General features: G+C 48.2%; 6 protein-coding genes across 6 annotated transcripts; 5 read left to right on the top strand and 1 right to left on the bottom strand.

The window, feature by feature from the left end:
* Positions 1-7,568: 7,568 nt before the first annotated feature.
* Positions 7,569-11,819, top strand: LOC117862878 (BTB/POZ domain-containing protein At3g08570). Its single transcript, XM_034746426.2, has 4 exons — positions 7,569-7,955; positions 8,637-8,703; positions 9,337-10,482; positions 10,954-11,819. The coding sequence occupies exons 1-4, from the start codon at positions 7,870-7,872 to the stop codon at positions 11,524-11,526; spliced, it is 1,872 nt and encodes a 623-aa protein (XP_034602317.1). The 5' UTR covers positions 7,569-7,869; the 3' UTR covers positions 11,527-11,819.
* Positions 11,820-13,013: 1,194 nt separating this feature from the next.
* On the top strand, positions 13,014-15,944 carry LOC117862879 (root phototropism protein 2). Its single transcript, XM_034746427.2, has 3 exons — positions 13,014-13,548; positions 13,679-13,748; positions 14,022-15,944. Exons 1-3 carry the CDS (start codon positions 13,529-13,531, stop codon positions 15,612-15,614), a joined length of 1,683 nt encoding a protein of 560 aa, XP_034602318.1. The 5' UTR covers positions 13,014-13,528; the 3' UTR covers positions 15,615-15,944.
* A 1,032-nt stretch (positions 15,945-16,976) lies between these two features.
* Positions 16,977-18,975, top strand: LOC117862881 (uncharacterized). The gene is made up of 2 exons (XM_034746428.2): positions 16,977-17,756; positions 18,389-18,975. The coding sequence occupies exons 1-2, from the start codon at positions 16,988-16,990 to the stop codon at positions 18,520-18,522; spliced, it is 903 nt and encodes a 300-aa protein (XP_034602319.2). The 5' UTR covers positions 16,977-16,987; the 3' UTR covers positions 18,523-18,975.
* Positions 18,976-18,993: 18 nt separating this feature from the next.
* Positions 18,994-20,210, top strand: LOC117862836 (uncharacterized). The gene has a single exon (XM_034746361.2). The coding sequence runs from the start codon at positions 19,470-19,472 to the stop codon at positions 20,010-20,012; it is 543 nt and encodes a 180-aa protein (XP_034602252.1). The 5' UTR covers positions 18,994-19,469; the 3' UTR covers positions 20,013-20,210.
* A 190-nt stretch (positions 20,211-20,400) lies between these two features.
* On the top strand, positions 20,401-22,681 carry LOC117862834 (mannan endo-1,4-beta-mannosidase 8). Its single transcript, XM_034746358.2, has 5 exons — positions 20,401-20,950; positions 21,255-21,449; positions 21,632-21,754; positions 21,842-22,053; positions 22,137-22,681. Exons 1-5 carry the CDS (start codon positions 20,564-20,566, stop codon positions 22,483-22,485), a joined length of 1,266 nt encoding a protein of 421 aa, XP_034602249.1. The 5' UTR covers positions 20,401-20,563; the 3' UTR covers positions 22,486-22,681.
* A 538-nt stretch (positions 22,682-23,219) lies between these two features.
* On the bottom strand, positions 23,220-25,083 carry LOC117864929 (methylesterase 17). Its single transcript, XM_034748997.1, has 4 exons — positions 24,865-25,083; positions 24,363-24,503; positions 23,787-23,915; positions 23,220-23,234 (listed from the first exon to the last, which is right to left on the bottom strand). Exons 1-4 carry the CDS (start codon positions 25,081-25,083, stop codon positions 23,220-23,222), a joined length of 504 nt encoding a protein of 167 aa, XP_034604888.1.
* Positions 25,084-25,094: the final 11 nt, after the last annotated feature.

Here is a 25,094-nt window from a genome sequence, read left to right as displayed (position 1 = left end):
ATTAGCATATGTTTACTGTAGCATTATATTGTCAAATCATGAACTAATTAGGCTTAATAGATTTGTCTCACAAATTAGCCTCCATTTGTGCAATTGGTTTTGTAATTAATTTATATTTAATACTTCTAATTAGTATTTAAACATTCGATGTAAGTTCCTAAAGAACCAAACGGATCTAACTAATTTGCCATCTAGCACTCGTGGAATGTTTGGTTGCAGTTTACCAGGCGAACAGGGCTTTCTTGCATCTGATATAGGCCTGATATAGGCGCTGGAGCCGGGCTCGACCCGCCAGCAGCCATTCCGCGCGCGACGCGTGGGGGAATCAGATCGGCGTCGAGCGAACCAGGCGGGAGCGCGTCGCCTATACCTGCCACGCGCCCGCAGACGCTGGGGCCAGGCGGGCCCGGCGCACTGGCGCGGGACGGAGACGCGTCGCGCGAACCAGGAGGCGGGAGCGCTTCCGCCTCTGCCATGCGCCCGCGGCATCTGATATTTGTATTTCTTGTGTTGCTTTGTCCAGGAGTACATGAACTGCTAATAGACCATGCCTTGCGTATTTGTATTTCTTCTGTTGCTTAATGTTCCCTGCCAAGGTATCTCCTTCCCGCCCTGTTCGTTTGATGTTGAGATGGGAGGGATTGAAGGGGGTGGAGGAGGATTTTGACTTGTAGGGGATTGAATCCCTCTCAATCCCTTCCACCCCCCATGGATTTGGGATCAAAGGGGTGACAAGCGGGGAGGCTCCCCTTTGCGCCATGCGGGACGCCGCCGGGGTGCTCCGCGTCGTCAGTCTTCGGTGCCTCCTCGTGATGTGACTTGGATTCTGCGCGCTCGGTGTCTACTGGCCGGTCGCCCTCGGTGCCGCGTTGCTGCGCACCTCCGAGCCCGGCCCAACCGGTTTCCCCGTCGCCCGATCAGGCCTCTCCGCCGCCGGCCGCGCCGCCTCCTCCGCCTGTCGCTGCCGTCGCACCCCGATCATCTTCCCGCGATGGCTCTGATGACGAGCGCCTGCTGGAGCTGGTTGTGGTCTCACGCTGCGTTGAGCTACAGGCCGCTGAGGATGCATTGTCGGACGCCATGGTTGGGGGGACTAGGCCGGAGGTCTCGCCGGCCATGGTCCGTGATCATCTGCACCAGGCCTTAGGGATTGCTGCGGTCGCGGTGTCCGTACACCGCCACGTCCCGGAGGACTTCATCGTGCGCTTCAGACGATTGGAGGACCTCGATCTGGTTCTCAGCACGCCGAATGCTGAGGGCATGCCTTTCTCCTTGATCTGGAGGAGATGGAGGCGTACGTCGCGGGCATCGGCGGGCTCCTTCAAGTTCAGAGTCCTTGTGGGAATGAAGGGGATACCTTCCCATGCACGATCGGCTTCCACGGTGCAGCTCATCCTGGGGTCCTCATGTGCCAAGGTGGAAGTGGCCCCGGTCGCCGTCGACGATGACGACGAGCGTCAATTCTTTGTTGCGGCTTGGTGCGTCCACCCGCAGCTGATTCCGGACGGGAAGATCATGGCGGTGCCGGAGCCGCAGCCGCCGCATGTCGTCCAGCCGCCTCTCTTCCTGCGGGAAGAGGAGCCCATAATCTCTGAGCTGCCCGCTCTGCGGTATCTAGTTCGCCTGAGAATCATTGAGTTCCAGGACTGGCGGTCTCCGATCACGTCGTCGGACGACGGCCCGGGTGATGACGACGATGATAGTGGTGATAGTTGTCACTACAACGGTTACTGGCCGGGCGTTGATGATCGAGGCCGTTCGTCTTCGTGGCCGACGACGGTGCGCGTCGCCGGCGAGGGGGATCCAGGGGTCGGTTCGGGATGGGGCCCCACATTCCGAACCAGAGCGGCCTCCCGTTGCTGGTGGGCCCCGCGTCGCATGTCGCAGGAAAAGAGGCACACGCGTCTGAGCTTTTGGCCATCGCAGCGGCGCGAGATGCGAGTGATGCATTACGGGCAGCCCGCAGGAGAGTCGACGCCATTGTTGCCATGGCGGCGGAGGATAGGCGGATCTGTTGGTGTTCCTCTTTGGCAGATATATAGATAATCAATGAAGCTTCCTTGACCGACGTGTCTTATTTGCATTGGTTCAATCGGCAAAGGTCCTGCGCGCAGACACACCTTGCCGAGTACGTATTCGAACATGGCACCTAGCCGGCCTTGTACATGCACGTACATGTATCTTTTGGATCATCTCAACAAGACGAGCGAATTGCTCGTCCACGGTTGACTTCCGTGTTCTTATGGGAAACGACAAGAAGTTGGTGTCGATGAGATCTTGTGGTGCCGTTTTCTCATCTTGTTCTTTTTGTGTTTTTGTTGAAGATTCGGCCTCCTAGTGCTCTTTTGCTTTTCCTGTGGTATGCTTAGGGTTTGGTGGATCAAGAGTGGACTAACCACCCCTCGTGCATTCTCCAGAGAAGATTCGGGTTGCCTCGGAATCTTCCCTGTATTATTAGCACGAATAGTAGCAGCGATCTGAGCAAATTGTGTTTCTATCATCTTATTAAAGCTCAATTAATTTTTAACAAAAGAAGTAAAACCGTCTATTTTTGAATTAATATTTTCTAGCATTTGGTCATTAGAAGCAAGTTTCTTTGTAAGATTTTCATTTATTTTAGCTTGGCCTAAAACTAAATCTTTAAGGGAAGGTTGATTCGAAAAATTTGAATTGTAATTTGAATTACCTCCCTGGTATTGTGGGCGCGACTAGTTGTTCCACCCTTGGCCTCCTTGTGGACGGTACCCATTGTTGTTGTTCATGTACAACACGTCTTCTCGGGTCTCGGGGCAGTCATTCCTTGAGTGTCCGGCATTGCCGCACACCTCGCACGTCATTTGCGAGTCAAGTGCTTGGACGGTGCCGTACATTGCTTCTTTTTCAGCGGCACGCTCGCCAGGCGCTTCATGAGAAGGTCCAATTTAGCGGCTAGCATATCTATCTCTTTTATGGTATGCATGCCTTTTTGCTTGGTTTGGAGCCTTTCTTCGCTCCAACCTTTGTTGGAGACCATCTTCTCAATTAGAGTTGTAGCTCCATTGATTGTGAGTGATAGGAAGGCTCCACCAGCAGCAACATCGACATGGGCTCTCGATATGGGTGTTAACCCATTGTAGAAGTTCTGAAGAATCAGCCAGTTTTCCATCCCATGGCATATTGTGGGGGCTGCAAGGTTGTATTCTTGTAGCCTCTCCCATGCTTCAGGGATGGATTCATGTACATTTTGCTGGAAGTTTGAAATTCTTCAACGCAGGACATTGGTTTTGCCTGTGGGGAAGAACTTTGCAAGGAACGCTGTCAAACACTTGGTCCACGTGCTAACAGCAGTTCGGTCCTTGTAAAACCACTGTTTCGCACCACCCACCACCAGCGCCACCACCCACCAGTTTGTTTCTACGAACACGACGCATTCAGTGGAACGCCGGAACGGAACGACGGGGAAGAGGCAAAATGCCATCTTCAGGGTTTTCGCAGCCAAGTGAAAGTTGAACCGGTTGAAGGTTTTGGAAGGACTCACAAAACTGCTACTCTGAAAATGCTTTTGCTCCTCGAAGGGTCATCAGATGCACTCCTAATCTTTTGTGCTCCCTAGAAAGTCACAAGATTGAAGAAGTTTCTTGAGAAATTCATCAACAGTATTATGGTACAAGCAGAGTTCAAGTACTTGCAGTATTGACTGGAATGATTTGTTGTCATTAGTTGTTTCTTCAGCATTTGGTGTTCTCAGGAGTGTATAGCAAAGGCAAAGTGGTGTATTGTTGTTAAAAACTCTATGCTTCAAGTTTACATATTGCCAATTCAAATACAGATCTTGCTGCCTGAAACTTTTGGAACATCGCCTGTTGTGCAGGATATTTTCAGATGTCGCGGAGGATGTAACGGTATCGGTGGAAGGACAAACTTTCCTACTACACAAGGTTTTGTTTTAATAGCTTTTCTTCTTATTCATCACCTTTATATACTGTTTCCTTTTTAATAGAACATTTATTTAATCTGTTTTTTCTTGTGAATCTAGTAACTTTAATTGTCAGCCTGTATAGCCTTGTTCGGTTGGGTGGTTGTATTTCTCTTCCCTAGCAATTGAATCCCAAGCTACACTTTTGGATAATAGATGTGCCAAACTTAATTCCAGATTGAACGGGCATGTCACTTCTCAATAAATTGATGAAAGAACCAATGTGAGGTTTGAACTGAATGTTGGTTATCAATTAAATACGTCAGAAATGTCTTGCCAAAAAAAAAAAGAGTACATCAGAATTGGGTTTTCCTTGCAAATTTGGTAGTGATATAAGCAGAGTTCTTGAGCTTTTCTCTAATGGCTGAAAGTAAACAATTAACAAAAACATCAGGGAATCCACCTTTTATATTTATTTTTTCAATTATGCTACAAATGCTTGTTGACCTTTCAAAATCTATGGAAATTTTTGTTGACTAATGCTTACGTTAACTGAAGCAAAGTTTATGCTTTTCATCATACTGAAGCCCCTGCATAGTCCATGTTGACTACTAGACTAGGGGGTGTTTGGATACCACCTGCTAAAGTTTAGCACCTGTCACATCGGATGTTTGATACTAATTAGGAGTATTAAACATATACTAATTACAAAACTAATTGCACAGATGGAGTCTAATTCGCGAGACGAATCTATTAATCCTAATGAGTTCATTATTTGACAATGTGGTGCTACAGTAACCATTTGCTAATAATGGATTGATTAGACTTAACAGATTCGTCTAGCGAATTAGACTCCATCTGTGTAATTAGTTTTATAATTAGCTCATATTTAGTCCTCCTAATTAGCATCTGAACATCCGATGTTGTCGTTGTCGAGATTAGCGGATCAAGACTACGGCTAGTAAATTTCTTTTATGCGCGTAAGGTTTTGGATGGTGGCGTGAGAAGACACGGGGTTAGACTGGTTCGGGCAAGGAAAGCCCTACGTCCAGTATGAGGAGCTGCTCGTGTTACTCACGCGTGGTCTGTAGTAGGGGTTACAAACAGGCGAGAGAGGGAGCCGGTCCCAAGTCTCTTGGGTGTGCACTGATGCTCGTGAGGTGAGTGTGTGGATTCTGTTGGCTCTTTTTTTCGGTCTCGGGCCCCCTGGTTCTCCTTTTATAACGCAAGGAGGGTACCAGGGTTACAGGTCAGCCAGGTGTGTGGAGAAGTAAAAAAGAGATAAGCTAAGTAAAGTAAAATACGAGGAGAAGGACCAAGTCCCCAGATCGTCGCCTCCTGCTCCGGCCTTCGGCTCCTGTCAGCGTGGCCATCGGAGGAGGGCGGCTGTCGCCGGATCCTGTCGACGATCCTTCGGGGGACCGTCGCCGCCGAGCATGATGATGGTGTTCGGCCGTGCCCACTATGCACGTTGGGGGAGACGACTGACCCTTGTTGTCCTGCTTACGGCCCGTGGAACACGGACGTCGCGTCCTTGTCGTCGGATAGGCCGAGCACGAGAACGGGTAGCGTTCCCTCCTGTGCCGGGCGGCGCATGCAATGAGTGCCCTATGGCGAATTAGGGGGAGCCGCGGCCACTGTAGCCTGTGCGGTCGTGGCTACAGTGTTCCGCCCAGGTACTTGTGGCGGGTCACGTCGAGGGGTGCGGGCGCCTTTCTCCGCGCTAGAGCCGTGGAGCATTTATGGCAAGATCGGTGAGGGGCCCACGAGATCCGCGCCCTCGTCTACCGGTCTGCGCCTGAGGCGGACCCTTGTCTCGTGGGCCCGGATGAGTCCGACCCCCTACGCCCAGGGTCGGACGAGGTGGAGCTTGTGGCGAGGGGTCGGGCGTACCCGACCGTGGGACTGTGGGTCGGGCGAGGCAGAGTTTTGCCATCGAGGGGTCGGGCGTGTTCGACCCCGGGGCCCCGGGTTGGGCGAGACGGAGTGGGGTGCTCCTTGCCCATGACGGGTCGGCGGTGATCGTCATTACCGCAGGTGGGCTTGAGCCTTCATGATTGTTGTTTTAAGGGTAGCACGTGATATCCAAACACGAGTGCATAAACTGAAGCCCCTGCACATAATCGGTAACCGAGAATCTTGACGGCGACAACGAGATCAAAAGGGTTGAAGGCTGAAAGCAACCGGAGAGATTTGCATTCACATTGACTGCAAGAACTGTTCGTTGGGCGCGAGGGGGCGAGGAGATGCCGATTGATGGGCGATGGGGACAGCAAGGAGAAAATTAAAAGCGCGCCTCTTCTCCAGCACTCACTACCCTTTCTCGAGTTCTGTGCCGGGCCGTTGATCATGTCACGTTGCCTGCCCTTGATCATCATGTTATCCCTGCCCTTTCCTACCACCAGCAAAAGTCGTTGCGCATCGATGCTGATCAAAATGCAACGTACGGTTGACAAAAGCAGCTAACGCAAGTCGTCTAACATTACCTCGTGGTCTACTACAACTATGGCAAGCAAAGCAAGCCATATGCCTACTCGTTATACAATGCGGATTCCCTCCGTTTCAAATTATACGACATTTTATATGATATTTTGTAAATGGAATGATTACTCACGAGCACTGCACTATGCTCTTCCTCTAGCCAAACCGCAAAAGCTGATGAAAGGCACCTCACCTCTCGCGGGTGCTAGCTCTTGGTGATGGCAGCCTGCTAAAGTGAAAGCGGAAAAGCGTACCACTGTCCTCTCACTCTCGGCCTCGATGGGTGGGCAAGCAGCCAGCCAACATGCTTCACCATCATTTCCTTTCTTCACCGACAGACAGCCAGCCTTCTACCCGACTCCATAGTCCCTAGCTACTCTCTAGCACAATATACTACTACTACCGCTACTTTATTTGTTTTGCATGCTTTCGTGGATTTAGTGCCAGCTATATTTATATTCTGGTGTTTGTTTCCATATTCTTATATGCGAGAAATGACTGGTGATAAATTAAAACATTGGTTTTCTCAAATCAAATAAAAATTGCAGATCGAATACCGTATTCATTCAAAACTTGGACTTTGCGACTTTCTAACACACCACCCGACCTTATATTCGCTTGATTCGTGTCAAATATATATTGGGCCTATTCGCTTCAGCTTATTCAGCCAGTTTATCAGCCACCAAACAGTGTTTTCCTCTCATAACAAATCAGCCGTTTCAGCTTTTCAGCCGGCTTTGAACCAATGGCATGGCCGAGAACCGTGAGCCTGTGAGCCTCGTTGGTTCGATACCGATCTGACGCGCATATCAAAATTCAAACTTTACAACTTTTTACCAATAATTTGACTATTAAATTTTTATTTCTATAATGTAAATTTTATATGGTTGAATTTGTAATCAAATATACTCTACAATGATTATAAATTTATAAAACAATATAATATGAGATAAATGAATAGTCAAAGTGTTATCCGGAAGATCTTGTCAAATCATACTATGCCTTGTAAATATAGATGGAGGGAGTATAGTGGTAAGAAAGTTTTTACACCAAACACTCTTCCTAAAGTGTATGATTCATTAGGAATCTCGGAGAATTTAAACAGTTTCTGCAGAACTACTGTGTTTACATAATTCACGCGAAGCAAGCAGCCACACAAGATCCAGAGCCCTTTGAAGGCTTCAATGATGAAGCAGCCACAAGCTGACAGTGGAGCAGGGGTTGTTCCCTAGTCACCCAACTATTCCTCCGTCGAGTCACTTTTCTCTGTTCCATCCTCAGCTAATCCACCCACATCAAGACACAAGAATGCTCTGTCGTGTCGTCTCACCTTGCTGCTTTCTTTTCTTTGAGAATTTGTTAATGCCACGCGCCGACGACCAGCCGACTATTCTTGCTCCTCGTCCTCTTCTCCTCCACATCGCTCACATTTCAGAGAGAGAGAGAGGGAGGGAGGGAGAGGAAGAGAAGGAAGAAGAATCGGCGGCAAAGCAATGGGGATGGGAAGCGACAACGCCGTGTTTCCCTTCGCTACCACCACGACGTCCCCGCGCTTCCGCAACCCCATCAGCCATAGGAGGTGAGGATTCCCATCTCCTGCTCCATTTTCCACTTTTTCCTTCCTGAGTTCAATCGGCTTTGCATATTTGGAGAAACAGATTGCAATGCCTTCATAGTCTTAGATCACCTCACCATTTGCGGCGGCGGCGGCTTTTCTTGTTTGAGATTTTTGGTTTTCGCTGCGATGGCTCAAGTCTGTATTCCATTCTGAAATCTCAACTGATTTGGACGCCGCCCTAGCGCCACCACCCACCAGTTTGTTTCTACGAACACGACGCATTCAGGGGAACGCCGGAACGGAACTACGGGGAGGAGGCAAAATGCCATCTTCAGGGTTGAACCGGTTGAAGGTTTTGGAAGGACTCACAAAACTGCTACTCTGAAAATGCTTTTGCTCCTCGAAGGGTCATCAGATGCATTCCTAATCTTTTGTGCTCCCTAGAAAGTCACAAGATTTAAGAAGTTTCTTGAGAAATTCATCAACAGTATTATGGTACAAGCAGAGTTCAAGTACTTGCAGCATTGACTGGAATGATTTGTTGTCATTAGTTGTTTCTTCAGCATTTGGTGTTCTCAGGAGTGTATAGCTAAGGCAATGTGGTGTATTGTTGTTAAAAACTCTATGCTTCAAGTTTACATATTGCCAATTCAAGTACAGATCTTGCTGCCTGAAACTTCTGGAACATTGCCTGTTGTGCAGGATATTTTCAGATGTCGCAGAGGATGTAACGGTATCGGTGGATGGACAAACTTTCCTACTACACAAGGTTTTGTTCTAATAGCTTTTCTTCTTATTCATCGCCTTTATATACTGTTTCCTTTTTAATAGAACATTTATTTAATCTGTTTTTTCTTGTGAATCTAGTTACTTTAATTGTCAGCCTGTATAGCCTTGTTCGGTTGGGTGGTTGTATTTCTCTTCCCTAGCAATTGAATCCCAAGCTACACTTTTGGATAATAGATGTGCCAAACTTAATTCCAGATTGAACGGGCATGTCACTTCTCAGTAAATTGATGAAAGAACCAATGTGAGGTTTGAACTGAATGTTGGTTACCAATTAAGTACGTCAAAAATGTCTTCCCAAAAAAAAAAACAGAGTACATCAGAATTGGGTTTTCCTTGCAAATTTGGTAGTGATATAAGCAGAGTTCTTGAGCTTTTCTCTAATGGCTGAAAAGTAAACAATTAACAAAAACATCAGGGAATCCACCTTTTATATTTATTTTTTCAATTATGTTACAAATGCTTGTTGACCTTTCAAAAACTATGGAAATTTTTGTTGACTAACGCTTACATTAACTGAAGCAAAGTTTTATGCTTTTCATCATACTGAAGACCCTGCATAGTCCATGTTGACTACTAGACTACATAAACTGAAGCCCCTGTACTTGTTTTGCAGTTTCCTTTAGTATCTCGGTGTGGACGAGTACGAAAAATGGTAGTAGACTCCAAGGATCCAGATCTCTTAAAGCTGGAGCTTGTAAATGTGCCAGGGGGAGCTTTTGCATTCGAACTTGCTGCCAAGTTCTGTTATGGTAGCAATTTTGAAATAACCACAGCAAATGTGGCTCATCTCCGATGCGTTGCAGAGTACTTGGAAATGACAGAGGACTTTCAACAGGAGAACCTCATTTTTAGGACAGAGACCTACTTAAACGAGATTGTGCTCAAGAACCTTGATAAATCCCTGGAAGTTCTTTGTAAATGTGATGGATTGGACCCGATGGTGGAGGAAGTCGGGCTTGTAGATAGGTGTGTTGATGCAATTGCGATGAATGCAAGCAAGGAGCAGCTGGTTTCAGGCTTGGCGCACTTGGAATGTAATGTGGGATCTGGAAAGTTGCGTATGCACTCCCAGGATTGGTGGGTTGAAGACCTTTCTGCACTGAGAATCGACCACTATCGGCGTGTGATTGCTGCAATGAGGAGAAATGGGGTGAGGCCAGAGAGTATTGGCACCTCTATTACACACTATGCCCAGACATTGCTAAAGGGTGTTGAAAGACGCCATGTATGGGACTCAGGTCCCTTTGTCGGAGATGATCAAAGAATGATAGTCGAAACACTCATCGATCTGTTGGCAGCTGAAAATATTACGACGGTTACCTTGTCATTCTTGTTTGGCATGCTGAGGATGGCAATTGAAGTTGATGCAAGTCTAGATTGTAGAATCGAAGTCGAGAAAAGGATTGGTCTCCAGCTTGAGATGGCATCACTAGACGATCTCCTGATCCCCTCGACGCAAACAAGCGACTCAATGTTTGACGTTGACACTGTGCATCGCATATTGGTGAACTTCTTGCAAAGGATCGACGAAGATGATTCAGGAGAGTTGTCACCTTGTGGATATGATTCAGATGGACTGAAGTCTCCAAGTCACAGTTCAGTCTTGAAGGTTGGAAGACTAATGGATGGCTATCTAGCAGAGATAGCTCCAGATCCATATCTGAAGCTGCAGAAGTTCATGGCTCTTATTGAACTATTGCCGGATTACGCACGCATTGTTGATGATGGACTATATCGTGCCATCGACATATACCTGAAGGTAATAAAGGGCATTAGATTAGAAATGTCAGATTTTTGTAGTTGTTTCAGGAAATGCAGAGGTTTGAATGCATATTTGATATGGCAGCGCTCCTGCTAACTTTTCGAGAAAAAAAATAATGCATATTTGATTTTCCATATTGTGAGTAGACAGGTTTCCCCATCTAAGTAAATACTACCATATATAGACAGCATTATTCACTCTTGATGAAAATGTATCTGCAACAAAATAGAATGAACTCTAGGTAATCACGGGACTTTGATCTCTGTCCAATTAACATTGCTGGATCAATCTTTAAGTTTAAAGGCAAATTGCATAAAAAAAAACTACTGCCGTTATCGTCAATGATGAAAAGTGCTATTTTTATACGATCAAAAAGAATAAATTTAGCTGATCACTAGAACATTGCTCTCTGAATGATTAAAACTTGCTTGGTCAATTTTTTTATACCTGACCATATCCTCTGTTTAGGCACACCCGTCTCTGACGGAATCGGAGTGCAAGAAGCTGTGCAAGCTGATCGACTGCCAGAAGCTGTCGCAGGACGCGTCGAGCCACGCGGCGCAGAACGACCGCCTCCCGATCCAGATGGTGGTACGCGTGCTCTACTTCGAGCAGCTCCGGTTGAAGTCGTCCTTCTCGGGCGGCGGCTCCGGCGGATGCGGCGACGGCGGCTTGTCGCAGCGGTTCATCTGCAGCAGTGGCGTGCCGAGCTCGTGCGTGTCCCCGCAGCGTGACAACTACGCGTCGCTGCGGCGGGAGAACCGGGAGCTGAAGCTGGAGATCTCGCGGATGCGGGTGCGGCTGACGGAGCTGGAGCGGGAGCAGGGGCTGATGAAGCAGCAGGGGATCCGCGGCGGGGACGGGCGGCCCGGGGAGCACGGCAGGGCGTTCCTGGCGTCCCTGTCGAGAGGGTTTGGGCGGATAACCATGTTCGGTGGGCCGACGGCGGCGGAGAAGAGGAGGAAGAAGAGCTCCAGGAGCTCGCAGGGCTCGGAGGGGAAGAACCGGAGGCGGCAGAAGGCATCCTTCGCATACGATTGAAGAAGATTGGAATCAACACTGGTAGTAGCAGATAGCAGTGGCGGGGGCAGTACATGCCTGCTGGTTTTCAGTTGAGCACTCATAGTACGAAGGAAGGGCAGATCGAGATAAAGTTTAGGTGGTGAGTGAGATTTTAGCGGGAAATGCTGCAGGATCATGGCATGTAACATCACCTGTACGCATCTTCATACGAGTACTTGACTGTAATACTAGTAGCAGTAGTCTATGGGGGTATGCGTTTTCCCTTTGCCTGAATGCATTGCCAGGTACAGAATGAAGCTCGTTCACTGGAATTGCATGATTTTTCAGCTTTGCTCGGCATCGATCGGGACTCGGGGAGATATTGGCGAGATGACCCTTTGATGGTCGATTTATCATTTGGTAGTACGTCACAGATGACGCAGTTGAGTAGTGAGAGTGACTCCAGTGAAATCCTTAGAACAAAGGGTAGATGTTGATGAGGGTTAGAGTAAAATCCAGCAGCGGTCAATTAAAATTGATAGGAGCTCCTGCGGCTGGTGTAAATTCTCTACCACCAAGTGAAATTTCAGTGACCAAAATATCTGATCTGGTTTGAATGTGTGTGCCAATTCTTCTCTTTTCCTTTGCAAGACATACTGATAGTGTAAAGTAGCCTACTTTTATCGGCAAAAAAGAGGGGGAAAAAGATGAAAGAGGATTCCTACCCAAACCCAAATCATGAATATCTATCTCTATGAGCCTTTTGCGTTGCCACCGTTTCATGTACTGTAACACTCTACTCCTGTTTGTATCTCGTGTGCTTGTATCGTATTGCATACTTGCATGTCGATATTTTTGTTTGAGTCGCGATTGATCCTCCCAAACAAGGCCTTGAAGGTGAAGGGTGAACACTGAGATGCACTTAACCCGAAATATCGGTGCTTGCTATGTGCAAGTCGATTGTCCTTTTTTTTCCAGGAAAAAAAAAGGGAAGACGAACTGATCGAAAAGAGAACCCGATTCAGTGTCTGATTGCGCTGCCTCCAGCAAAAGAAAGAAGAAAGCTTTGATGGATGCGCAACATGTTTCTTTTTCGCTTATCGCATTGCACCCCGGGATGCCGCGGCTCCGACGTGGCGACCTCCCACTGGCGCAGCGTACGGAGGCCGGATTTTCGCGGGCCCGCGGCGTTATCCTCCGACGTGGCAAGCCGGAGTCCACGGGAGGGAAGAGTCTCCGGCGAGGTCTCGTCGGCGTAGGCCCGGAACGAAGCTGCGTTGCTTGTTTATTTGCGCGGCCGCCGGCGACTAAACGCATAATACAAAGATTTGCTTGCTAGGCACGTGATGAGCCTTGTACTCTTTCGCTGCCGAAAGCATGGAAGCTGTGGACGTATTCAGTTGTTTTGGGTGGATGAGATGGCATTTACAGGCTCGTGCTGTGATAGCACTGTTTGCATTAACTTTGGATGATGATGTTGCAGCTAAGCAAACAGCGTTCAAGAGAAGAACTTTCAGACGGCTTGTAGCCGCAGGATAAGGTATGGAGATTGATGAAGTCGACTGGCACGACTGAACATGGAGAAGCAGCCGTCAAGACGGAGGCCTGCCTGCTGACCTCGTCCAAGAGGCCGACTCACAGCAAGCAGTGACCACTAGTTTGAGCTGCCGGCCAGAATCGAGACGTCGATGAAGAAGACCAGGACGCCATTCCAAGCCTCAACTTGCAAGTGGATGCACGATTTTTAGCTCCTCATTGAGTCGACTAGGAGCTCGAATAAACACCAGCCATGCAAAATTCCTGGTAGGACCCAATCGGATCTTCGATCTTCTCCTTCCCAAATCCATTACTGGTACTAAAATAATATTGGAATCTCTATATATGAGATGAGATGAGATGAGATGAGATGGATCGAAAAGAGCTCGCGCACACCTTGCCTTAGCTCCAGCGTGAGCTCTGCAGCTCATGCTCTGACCTGCTCTCTGTTCCTCTCATACAAGCCGCCTCCATCAACAGCTGCTGCGGCATCTCTGCTTCCGCCATGGACAGGATTACCCAGTGGTATGTATGCATCAACACTCGCAATCTCATAAAATCATGCTACCTTGCTTCAGTATATAATCCGGGGTGATGCTTGCGTTTGAACGCGATCATGCTGATGCTTGTGTGTTTTGATGTGTTGCCTCTGCAGGGTTTCTTCCCAGGAGGTCCCCGCCGACCTTACCATCCGCATCGCCGACTCCAGCTTCCCCCTCCACAAGGTACTGTACTTACTACGCTGCTCTTCATATCACAAAATGAATTACCAGATTTCATGGCGGGAAACACACGAACCTCTAGTTTTACGATTCATCTCAACAAAAAGAAACGTTTCAAACGATTGAGCACGACACCTAGATGATCGTGCATGAAAGGGAAGGAATTAGAGCCTTCTGCTTCGAATTTTGATCGACACGACAATACTCTGTCTCAATGGAACACGATCAAGGACTGACGACTGACGGGAACGAACTCTGCTTTTTGGGTACTCCCAGGCGGTGATGGTGCCCAGGTGCGGCTACATCCGCCGGGCCATCGCGGCGGCCACCAAGGACCCCTCGGCCGCCGTCGAGCTCGACCTCTCCTCTCTGCCGGGCGGCGCCGACGCGTTCGAGAAGGCGGCGCGTTACTGCTACGGCGCCAACTTCGAGATCACCGCGCGCAACGCCGCCGCGCTACGCTGTGCCGCGGCGTTCCTCGACATGCAGCACCCGGCGGACCTGGCCCGCCGCGTCGACGAGTTCCTCGCGCAGGCCGGCCTCCGCGCGCTGCCGAGCGCGGTGACCGTGCTGCTCTCCTGCGAGGCGCTCCTCCCGGCCGCCGAGGAGCTCGGCGTCGTGCGCCGGGCCGCGGACGCCGTCGCCCTCAGGATCTGCAACGAGGCGCTGTTCCCGACCAGGTCGCCGCCGGGGTGGTGGACCGCCGAGCTCGCCGCGCTCTCGCCAGCGTCCTTCCAGAAGGTCGTCACGGCGCTGCGCTGCCGCCGCGCTGACCCCGAGGTGCTCGCCAACGCCGCGAGCGCCTACGCGGAGCTCACGCTGGCCGAGGTCCTCGCCGATCCCCGGGACAGGGAGGACCAGCGCGCGCTTCTCGAGTCCGTCGTGGACGTGCTCCCTTCCGCCGCCGACGCGCCCATCCCGGCCGCGTTCCTCTGCCGCCTCCTCCACGCCGCGGTCACCACCGAGGCCTCCGCCAAGACGTGCCGCGACCTGGAGCTCCGCGTCGCGGCGGTGCTGGACCAGGCCACCGTGGGGGACCTGCTCGGCGTCGCGCTCGATGGCGCCGGGGAGCACGTCCGGAACACCGACACCGTGCGTCGCGTCATCGCCGCGTTTGTGGAGCGGCAGGCGGCGGCGTCGGAGGGCGGGCGGAGCCGGCGGGCGTCACTGTCCGGCGGAGCGGAGCTCGATTCGGGCGCGGCGATGGAGAAGGTCGCCAAGACGGTGGATGAGCTGGCGGCGGAGATCGCGACGGAGGAGTCGCTGGCGATCTCCAAGTTCGTCGGTGTGGCCGGCGCGGTGCCCAAGGAGGCGCGGGCGTCGCATGACTGCCTGTACCGGGCCGTGGACATCTACCTGAAGACACACCCGGAGCTGGACGAGATCGAGAGGGAGAAGGTGTGCAGCGTCATGGACCCGCTCAAGCTCTCGTACCAGGCGCGCCTCCACGCGTCGCAGAACAAGCGGCTGCCGCTGCAGGCCGTGCTCAGCGCGCTCTACTACGACCAGCTCAAGCTCCGCAGTGCCGCCGGCGCCGGGGACGACGACACGCAGTCGGCCGCCGGGAAGGCCCGCGCGCAGGCGAGGGCGGACGCGTCGCTGGCGCGGGAGAACGAGGCGCTGCGGTCGGAGCTGGCGCGGATGCGGGCGTACTTGTCGGGGGTGCAGCCCAGCAAGGGGAGCGGGTCGTCGCCGTCGCCGGCGGCGAAGAAGACGAGCTTCTTGGGGTCGGTGTCGCGGACGCTGAGCCGGCTGAACCCGTTCAAAGGCGGGTGGGCCAAGGACACGGCCAGCGTCGCCGATGGACGTGACGGCAGGAAAGATATGCATGTTGTGAGGCCCAAGAGGAGGAGGTCCTCCATAAGCTAATCACATCTCATCATGTTGGTTTAGGACTTAGGAGAGTTTGGTTTGAAGTTTCACTATTACGTTTGTTTTTTATTTAATGTTGTGCTATACTAGTACAAGTCTATACCATGTGTGCTTGCTTTAAGCACAGCACAAAAATTGCATGTATATTGTATTAGTGTCATGTAAGATCACATTTGTGAGTTTTTAGCCATTGATCTATCTCACCGAATTGTCATTGCAGAAGAAGACTAAGGAAGGACCTGTATAGATTGTTGTATTTTATTTCAGATTTTACTTTTGTAATTTCACCATTCACTTTGGAAAAAAGTTCATGATGCTTTTTTTTAAGGGAGTTCATGATGTTTTTGTTTGAGAGGAGGAGGAGGTTCTTTTGTGTGGGCTGTAATTTGTCTGGGCTTCGAAGCTCAATTACAGCTATGAGCCCAACCACCTCAGTTCCGTTCCATATCATCAGCCCAAGTTTTGCTTAATAAAAAAAAATCAGCCCAAGTGCCCAACTGCCCCATCGTCCCGACTACGGAACCCCCATCGTCCTGGAGTTCTGGACGCTTGCTTGCCTCTGCCGCCGCCGCCGAGCCCCTAACTGCCTCGCCTCTTCCCTGGCCCCCATCACCCTTCATTCACTTCGTAAGCCATCTCTGTGCCACGTCTGAAAATGGAACGGCTCTGCTATTTTAGTGGTCAGTGTCTCTTCATCACACGCACCCAAAATTTTTCTTCCCGATTCCACTATATTATTATTTTTTTCTTGTGCGCTTACGATCTTTGAAGAAGATGCGTACGTGAGATTGATATTGCATCAAAAGGTGATGAACTATCATTTGTTATAGCCATTATAGACGGTTTAATTAAATGTTGGTTTGCTTCAACTCTATGCCCGTAAGTTTGTTTCTATGCTTACTTGCCTGTCTCCTTGTTTTCTTCATCATCTGATCATGCCTTCCGTTTTCTGCAGGATGGTGCAAGTTCAAGGCTCACCGCCATGGTCTGACCTCCCGCCAGAGCTCCTCGGTCTGGCGTTCCTTCGCCTGCCTACCCGTGCCGACCGGGCCTTCTTTCCTGCCATTTGCCGCACGTGGTGCTCCGCGGCGCAGCAGTGCTGCCTGCCCTCGCTGTCACCAGTGCCACGGCTCGTGCTGCCAGGCGTCAACGTAATCAGCTTCCCTCACGGTGAAACCTTCCAGTTGCCGGAGGGTGTGCGGTACCACAACTCTTGTGGTGAGTGGCTTCTCTTGTCCTGCGATGACCACAATTGCTTCTTGATGAACCCATTCACCAAAGCCACCATGCCGCTTCCCAGCCTGTCTTCATATAGCTACTACGAAGACCCTGTGGAAGTTGCCGAAGATTGTATGGCTCAATAGGGTGACATGCCACTAGGCACGTGGTCGCAAAACAAGTATTTAGAGGAGATATCTGTATTATCACTAGTTGTGTGCTCCACACGCCTCATTGCTGCTATAGTCGCTGTTGGGGCTCTCGGTACAATTGCACTATGCCGCCCTGGGGCTGCTGCATGGTCAGTGAGCGCACATGAGGAGTGCAGGTGGCTGACACACATGGTCTTCTTCCAAGGGAAACTCTATGCTCTTGATAGCAACACTGACCCTGAGGATCTTATTTCCATTGATATTGTGGACGAGCATGACAACGATGAGCCAAGGGTGTCTAGAATTGAGCGCCTCATCGAGGGAGACTCCCGGCCATGGCACCAATATTTCTACCGCATGCACTACCTCCTTGAATCTCATGGCAGACTGCTAATGGTCCACAGAAAACTTTCCTACATGATAGTGCACAGATCTGGAATAAGAGATCACGATATTAGAGTGCTTGTTAGCAGCGAGTTTGAAGTGTTCAAGGCTGACTTTGAGCTGGGCTTGTGGTCTGATGTGAGTACTTTGGGGAATGACCAAGCGTTGTTCCTTGGGCAAGGATGCTCGAGAGCTGTTCGTGTGTCTCCATATGATCTTTCACGTGATTGTCTCTTCTTCATAGATGATTATACCGACTGGTCTTGGAAGAAAACAACTACATCTTGTGGAGTGTATGACATGAAAGATGAGAAGGTCTATTCGCCCTTGCCTACGGTATCATGGAAGAGTGGAGATGTCCCAGCAACTTGGCTTTTCTCACAAGGTACACATGTTCACACTTTTTTCTTGCAGTCTTTAACAACATATTAAATGAAGTGCCTTGATATTTTTCTCAACAAAATTGAATCAGTTCTCTTAGACTGTGAACAGTCGTACGTTCTTGCTAGGTGTTAAATGTTTGAGTAGATAACTAGAGTCTGAAATCATGTGAAGCATCAAAAGGATACAAATGTGCAGTTATATATAAGTAGGGTTTTGAATATCTTTATTTTGGAGCTCGATGTGCTTATACATACAGAGATGCAATAAAACACAGACATCATATTGAAATATGGAGCTTTTCTTCCATCAAAGCAAGAGGCCCATGCAACATAACCTAATATTGATGGTTATTTGAGTGTTGCATTCTCATATTTTCACAATCTTGTGAAAAATGAAGTCACCCTTGTTTTCTTGATGACCGCATTCTCGTTATATGATATTGATATGTTGATGGAAACGTGTTTTTTTTGAAGACATCTTTAACCCTGGAGGATAAATCATCGATGCAACCCTAAGAAAAAATATGACTTTAAACAATAGTATAACATGTGGTAGTTGTTATAAAGAATTAAGCCTTATTGGCCATCAGAGGCACAAGCACCGTGTGATTGTGTTCTGTTTTGTGAAATGCAGGTAAGACAGATGAGTTGCAAGCAGCGGGGGAGCATCTGCGGGAATTTGTGGATGCTGAAAAAGAGGATCCTCATATGCTTCCATGTGGAGGAGCTTGTGCTGTTGGTGCTTCTACTGCTTTGCGGAAGTGCTAGAAAGGGTAAAAGAAATCTTCATGCAATGATGTGTTCCTACAGGAAAAAAAGTTACGACGGAAGCCAAATGTGCTTGGATATTAGTAACTCGGAGCTGCATGAAAACAATGCCTGGCCTATTGGTACATGATACTTTTTTTTTATGTCCACGTTGTCGCTTCAAACACCCCAATGTAATGAAAGATGGTCTCTATGTTTGGTATGAGTGACTGACGGAGAAGTTTGAGGAGGATCCTTTGGTAATATGATCAATGATTCGTTATGTAAAGCAAATGATCACTGTGGTTGTGTTTCTGTTTCATAATCCTAGTGACCTTGTTCTAGTATGGGGTTGTGCGCTTACAGCTCTGTGTTTAGTTTTATGTAGGATAGCTATATGTTGCAAAATTGGCATGGATGCTCAAGAAATCCAGTCAGAAGTGATCCTAGATAAAGTACATAAACAGGTAAAGAAAGGTGAGGAATGTCGTTATTTCTTATTTGTCCCTGGGAAGAATAGATCTGATGTAATCCGAAGATTGGGTGTTTCTCTTCCGTTGGTGGTTGACTCTTTCAACTCGGGTGGAGATAAGATGAGATATGAAATGCATCTCTATTATTTAAAAAAAAGATACATCTCTAGTTTATGGTTTATTGCTAATGATAACGTTTGACCTCATCTTGGTAAGCCATCCGGGACCTCACCGAGAAAATCACGTGGAACAGACGCGGAGAGCAGCCACCCACGTCCAGCTGGACCGCAGCTGCATAAGGAATCAGCCCAAGTCACTGACCTGTGGATCAAATATCGAAATAGGCCCACGATTCCTTGATAGCCTCTGTCTCCCTTTTGTCCAACCAAATCAAAACCCTCCCAAAACCACCCACCCCGCTCCTCCGATTCCCTTCCCCTTCCTCCACTCCTCGTGATCCCGCCGGCGCCGTGCTCACCTCATACTCAGTCGCCCATGGACAACGATCGGCCGGGTCAGGGGAGGGGTCGCCGCCGGTTCCGCGGCGTGCGCCAGCGCCCGTGGGGCAGGTACGCGGCGGAGATCCGCGACCCCACCCTGGGCAAACGCATCTGGCTCGGCACCTTCGACACCGCCGAGGAGGCCGCCGCCGTCTACGACGCCGCCGCGATCCGCCTCCGCGGCCGCCGGGCCGTCACCAAATTCCCTGCCTCCACATCCTCCTCATCGTCGGTGGCCTCCTCCGCCATCTCGCCCGCGCCGTCGCCGGCGGGTTCGACGACGATCCCTCCTATCCCTCCTCCGGCGCAATCATCCTCTCAGGCGGAGACCTCCTCGGCCTCTCCTCCGTCCACCCAATCGTCGTCGGTGGTCGATGCAGATGAGGAGGTGACGGGGATGCGGTGGTTCGAGGACGAGCCCTTCGAATTGTTGGAGTTCTGCCTGCCGCCGGCGCCGATGGCGAGACAGTGGGAGTTCGGCGAGCTCGGCGATCTCGACGACCTATTCTCGCCGGAGCCAGAAAATTTTCGTCTTTAGTTTGGTCAGTCGATAGCTTTGCTACTTGAAATCGTGTAAAAAAAAATGTTTCGTTTTTGTTTGGGGCGGTGGTGAGGGCCGAATCAATTTTGGTCACAATGTCATCTGACGAGTTGTGCCTTGCTATATCCTGTCGTGCCTGTGAAATCCAACGAAAATTTAAGCCATGCGATGAAAAAATTGCCTTTGCAACTCCAATCATCATGGATTGTTCACCAGATTATGCAACTACAATCAGTTCAGGTGGTGTCGATCCTATGGCTGTGTCCCCATCTTCAGTTAATTCAGCATTCAGGTTACAGATGGATGCATGTGAATATGCGAAATGAGATGAATATGCGCACCATCTAGCCCCGCCTGGATGAGGAGGGCTTGACGACGAAGTCATTACCGATAGCCGATGAGCCAGGGAAGCAGCAGCGGAGCGCCGCCATGAACGCTTTTCCCTGGGGCGGTTGGGCTTCTGCCGCTGTGTTGTTGGCCCCACCTGTCAACCTCCAAATAATTAACAGCCTCGAGAAGCCGATGAGGCGTTGACCAAGCACCACACCATGGAAATGGAATCGCCGTGGAATTGGACGTGCCCTCGCCACGTGGCGCCACCGCTTCCAGCAACGCCGCGCGTGTCGCTCCTCCGCTGCATCCTCCTCGCCTCCTGCATCTCCGTCATGCCGCCGGACGACGCCGGCGAATGGGCGGTGGTGGAACGCCAAGGCCCGCACCTGCGGGCGTCGGGGCGGCCCTTCATCGTCCACGGCTTCAACACCTACTGGCTCATGTACTTCGCCGCCGACCCCGCCACGCGCCCCACGGTCACAGCCGCTCTTGCCGAGGCCGCCGACGCGGGGCTCAACGTGTGCCGGACTTGGGCCTTCAACGACGGCGGATACCGCGCGCTGCAGCTGAAACCCTTCTCCTACGACGAGGAGGTCTTCCAGGTGAGCGCGGGCTCCTTGCGATGTGTACGGCACTTGTATGATGAAATGCGTGGCTGAGTGCCGTGTTTGATCAAATTGTTTGTTTGGCAGGGCCATGTCATTTTTGGCAATCTTCTCATGCGCTTGCCTTTCCGTGCATATTGCATTTGATTCAGTTAATGGCCCTTGTCCAATTAGTATGCATGGCATGGGTTTTGTATTATGTTTTCTGTATCTCTCAATCAAAAGCTTATGCGTATGCAGTAGTCAGTAGTTACTACTTACTAATAAGTGATAACTGAGCTTAGAACTCCATTCCCGTCAGGCATTAGATTTTGTGATCAGCGAAGCAAGAAAGCATAAGATGAGGTTGATACTGTCGCTATGTAATAATTGGAAAGATTATGGAGGAAAATCACAGTACATAAGGTGGGGAAAGGAGGCTGGGCTGGATCTTACTTCTGACGACGACTTCTTCACTGATCCCACAATTAAGAGCTACTACAAAGCTTTTGTTAAGGTAAACTTTCTGCTCACATGGCTCAAAATCGAGAGGTGGGCCTCATTATATTCATATATTCAAGATTTGAATTCTTAATAAAAAGCTAATTTTTTACGGCAATTGTATATATTTTCTTGTGTTTTGTTTTCTCACCTTCTGTCATGTCTTACGTGACAGTTACGTTTTCTTTTACTCCTTAGGCTGTTCTGACAAGAATAAATTCAATTACAAATGAGGCCTACAAGGATGATCCTACAATTCTTGCTTGGGAGCTGATTAATGAGCCACGATGCCATTCAGATCCATCGGGTGACACATTGCAGGTCCTTACTTTAGTTCTAGTTTGGCACCGTTTTGTCTCCTTTTAATTTTTATACTGCACATGTTTTAACACTTGGCATTTCTCGTAGGCATGGATAGAAGAGATGGCGTCTTATGTGAAGTCTATAGACCCTGTGCACCTGTTAGAGATAGGTGTTGAAGGGTTTTATGGTCCATCCACTCCAGAACTTTTGCATGTGAACCCAGATGCTTATTCTGGAACTGTTGGAACAGACTTTATCAGGAACCATCGTGCACTGGGAATTGATTTGGCTTCTGTTCATATTTATTCTGACACTTGGTAAGTCATCTGGTTCAGTCCAATGCGAATATGGCCACTTCATGAAATGAGATTGATTATCATGACCAAGATCCTTTTCCCAGGTTGCCTCACTCTGTAGAGGACAGTCACCTCCAATTTGTGAATACCTGGATGCAACAACATATTGATGATGCCGCCAACTTGCTTGGGATGCCAATTCTGATCGGGGAGTTTGGGGTATCACTTAAGGATGGGAGGTTTGGCAATGAGTTCCGTGAATCTTTCATGGAGACAGTCTACACAATTTTCTTGAGCTCTTGGAAGAGTGGAGTGGTTGGAGGAGGCTGCCTTGTTTGGCAACTCTTTCCTGAAAGCGCAGAGCACATGGACGATGGTTATGCTGTTATTTTTGCAAAATCATCATCCACATTAAATGTGCTTGCAAATCACTCAAGGAGTCTGGAATGTTGAGAATGTGCTGCCTCCCTACTTATATGACACAGTCCATGTTCCAACTTTTCTATTTTCAAGCCAAAGATATCTCTGAAAAATTGAATGTTCAGTGTGTAAATTGTAAGGCAATGATGATATCTCTGGTCTCGAAACTAATATTCTGTCATGTAAACAAAAGGTAAATATTAAAACGTGAGATGAAATTTCGTCCTTCCATCATGCACTTATCTAATTGTATTATAACAATATCCTTACCTGGGTTTAGGGTTTAGGGTTAGGCACACAAACTGTTTTTTCATCATTTATATACCATAAGTTGGTTGTCTGTCATGAAGTTGTTTGATGTGAAATTTCTTTTGCCCATCATGGCATCATCTGAGGGCCTTCATAAATCATAAATGTCAGAATGCTTCCTTGAAGGTATGTACTTCATGACAGAAAGAACTCATAAAAGGCCCCCTCTGTTAGATTAACACAGACCGGCCAAGTATATGGATCTCAATCCTGAATCCTCTGCAATTAAAACCACTTCTAAGGTGATATTTGTATTTTTTTTCCTTTTTTTCTGAATGACACGTGAGCATGTATAAAATGGAACTAGATCATATTTTACTTGCACCCTTAAACCATTTACGCAGATGTTACCCTGAATATTTACTGAGAAACATGTTTCACAAAGGCCGTGAGATCCTAAATCTAGTGTTAATTATTATGTATTGATAATGTTACAACTTACAAGAATTCAGGCAGGCTCAGTCTGTAGCTTTCTGCATATTTTGAATCAGAGAGATTTCACTATTAAATTAAAGAGTTGTTCTGGTGCAGAGAAGAAGGGACTGTGATCTGTATCTATGACCAAAACCTCACTGGGTGGCCACTTCTTGATCATGGAATCTTGCTGTTCAGGGTCCAGCATATGGTCACGCTCTGTCTTTATGAAAATCCGTTTGACTCGATTTAATCTCTCGTCATCTCCTTCAAAGCTTGCGCTACTAATAGCCGTTGCAGGCCACGGTCGCATCAGCATTGAAGCAAGGACTGATTCCTACCAAATAAAAAATATTTATAAGTTAATTTTACATCTGTATTCACCTCTTCATGGGAGCAGATGTCTGGTTTGTCAGGAAATGGTTGCTCAAGACATATGAACGAGAAATCATAAACAATATCCCTTTAGAAGTTGGATTATTGTAACACTGCATTTAGATTTTGGTGATATCAACAGTAGTTTAGTAAAGAATGGCTTTCGTGAGCAAACGCCCAGAAATGTTAACTTTTTTCTCCCAAGGCGCATTTCATGCAATATACATGTATAATACCTCTTCAGGGCTTTGTTGGGATAGTCGATCACGCTGGAATTCTGGTCTCAAGGCAACACTTGTTGGAGGATCATCTGCTGCTGCACTAAGTGTCAATTCAATCTCGTTCTCAGGCAAACTTGGTAACCCCTGTTACATGTTAATATGCAAATAATGTAATTAGTCGCACATAGTATTATAACAGAAGATTAAATATAGTAAATTCATCATGTATTATGGTAAGTCCATATTGCTTTTCTAGAATTTTTCCAAAATCTCCTGTACTTCCTGTTTCATATCTATCATAAAAATGGCTATGCTGAGAATAAGTCAATTTTTTTAGGAAATATTGGGTGCCTTGTTGGGGAGTGTTCACCTTATTTACCCTGCCTTTTATCATGCACAGTTTAGCTATTGCAATTTCGTGATGCTCATATGAGTTATTACATTTCTTGTTTTAAAAAAACCTTAGTTTGTGTTTTTCATGTTGTACTATATGTATGTTTGTTTGCTGTATAGTTTACGGGTTATATTCTCATCAGTTGCTAGGGGGTCTATGCTTTAAGGAGAGAACAAAGTGAATATTCAAAACATTACATCTTTCTTATCTTCATCAGTTTGAAAACCGAATGGTAGCATTGTAGCTGCCACAAAAAATGCTTGACTGATCCTGTCAACGAATTCATGCATTGCATGAATTACACTCAGCCCTCCAGCACCGTGTCCAACTAGAATCACCTGGAATAACATTGAAATGAGTTAGCATGCTACTCTAATACTATTCTTCACAATTTTGAACATTAATCATAAAGAGATCGTTAACTATATTTTTTTTTTCTGGAGAAACTATAGTTTCTGACATTTATTCATATTGTACAGCAAGTGTGTAATCTCGTCAGGTATAATTCTAGATACAACAAGGATTAAAACTTAAGTGCACTTAAGATTTAGCTGAAACCAGTTCCACCTACTTTCATGTAATCTGATCTGATGCCTTTTATTTAAAATAGCATAAATCATTTAAGCTTTTGATATGCCAAGATATTACTCAATTATTTCACATAAGTTTCCTAGCCAAAAGGAAGAACAATTGACATACCTTCTCTCCTTCTGGCAAGGTCGAGATGAGGTCTATGAGCGGCTTGTCATACTGCTTGAACGACCAGACTGTGTTGGGATCGGTAGGATCAACGCCACCTCCGGCAAGGTCAATGCATGTGACACGGTAGCCGGAGCCCTCAAGGAGCCACCGCAGCTTGAACCAGCACCAGGCTCCATGACCTTCACCGTGAACAAGCACAAAGTGCTCCTTTGCCATGCCCATTAGTC

Source organism: Setaria viridis, chromosome 7 (genome assembly GCF_005286985.2).
Source record: "Setaria viridis chromosome 7, Setaria_viridis_v4.0, whole genome shotgun sequence".
Taxonomy (NCBI): domain Eukaryota; kingdom Viridiplantae; phylum Streptophyta; class Magnoliopsida; order Poales; family Poaceae; genus Setaria; species Setaria viridis.
Note: the sequence above shows the minus strand (reverse complement) of the source record. Positions and strands in the feature narration are given on the sequence as shown.

Excerpts from the sequence above, each read along its gene's own strand:
- LOC117864929 (XM_034748997.1), bottom strand. The coding sequence starts at position 25,083 with ATGGCAAAGGAGCACTTTGTGCTTGTTCACGGTGAAGGTCATGGAGCC. Across the intron at positions 24,504-24,864 it reads CCTTGCCAGAAGGAGAGAAG|GTGATTCTAGTTGGACACGG; the intron begins GTATGTCAATTG and ends ATGTTATTCCAG. Across the intron at positions 23,916-24,362 it reads CTGATGAAGATAAGAAAGAT|GGGTTACCAAGTTTGCCTGA; the intron begins GTAATGTTTTGA and ends AACATGTAACAG.
- LOC117862879 (XM_034746427.2), top strand. The coding sequence starts at position 13,529 with ATGGACAGGATTACCCAGTG. Across the intron at positions 13,549-13,678 it reads ATGGACAGGATTACCCAGTG|GGTTTCTTCCCAGGAGGTCC; the intron begins GTATGTATGCAT and ends TTGCCTCTGCAG. Across the intron at positions 13,749-14,021 it reads CCAGCTTCCCCCTCCACAAG|GCGGTGATGGTGCCCAGGTG; the intron begins GTACTGTACTTA and ends GGGTACTCCCAG.
- LOC117862878 (XM_034746426.2), top strand. The coding sequence starts at position 7,870 with ATGGGGATGGGAAGCGACAACGCCGTGTTTCCCTTCGCTACCACCACG. Across the intron at positions 7,956-8,636 it reads AACCCCATCAGCCATAGGAG|GATATTTTCAGATGTCGCAG; the intron begins GTGAGGATTCCC and ends CCTGTTGTGCAG. Across the intron at positions 8,704-9,336 it reads AAACTTTCCTACTACACAAG|TTTCCTTTAGTATCTCGGTG; the intron begins GTTTTGTTCTAA and ends CTTGTTTTGCAG.
- LOC117862836 (XM_034746361.2), top strand. The coding sequence starts at position 19,470 with ATGGACAACGATCGGCCGGGTCAGGGGAGGGGTCGCCGCCGGTTCCGC.
- LOC117862881 (XM_034746428.2), top strand. The coding sequence starts at position 16,988 with ATGCCACTAGGCACGTGGTCGCAAAACAAGTATTTAGAGGAGATATCT. Across the intron at positions 17,757-18,388 it reads AACTTGGCTTTTCTCACAAG|GTAAGACAGATGAGTTGCAA; the intron begins GTACACATGTTC and ends TGTGAAATGCAG.
- LOC117862834 (XM_034746358.2), top strand. The coding sequence starts at position 20,564 with ATGGAAATGGAATCGCCGTGGAATTGGACGTGCCCTCGCCACGTGGCG. Across the intron at positions 20,951-21,254 it reads ACGACGAGGAGGTCTTCCAG|GCATTAGATTTTGTGATCAG; the intron begins GTGAGCGCGGGC and ends CATTCCCGTCAG. Across the intron at positions 21,755-21,841 it reads CATCGGGTGACACATTGCAG|GCATGGATAGAAGAGATGGC; the intron begins GTCCTTACTTTA and ends CATTTCTCGTAG.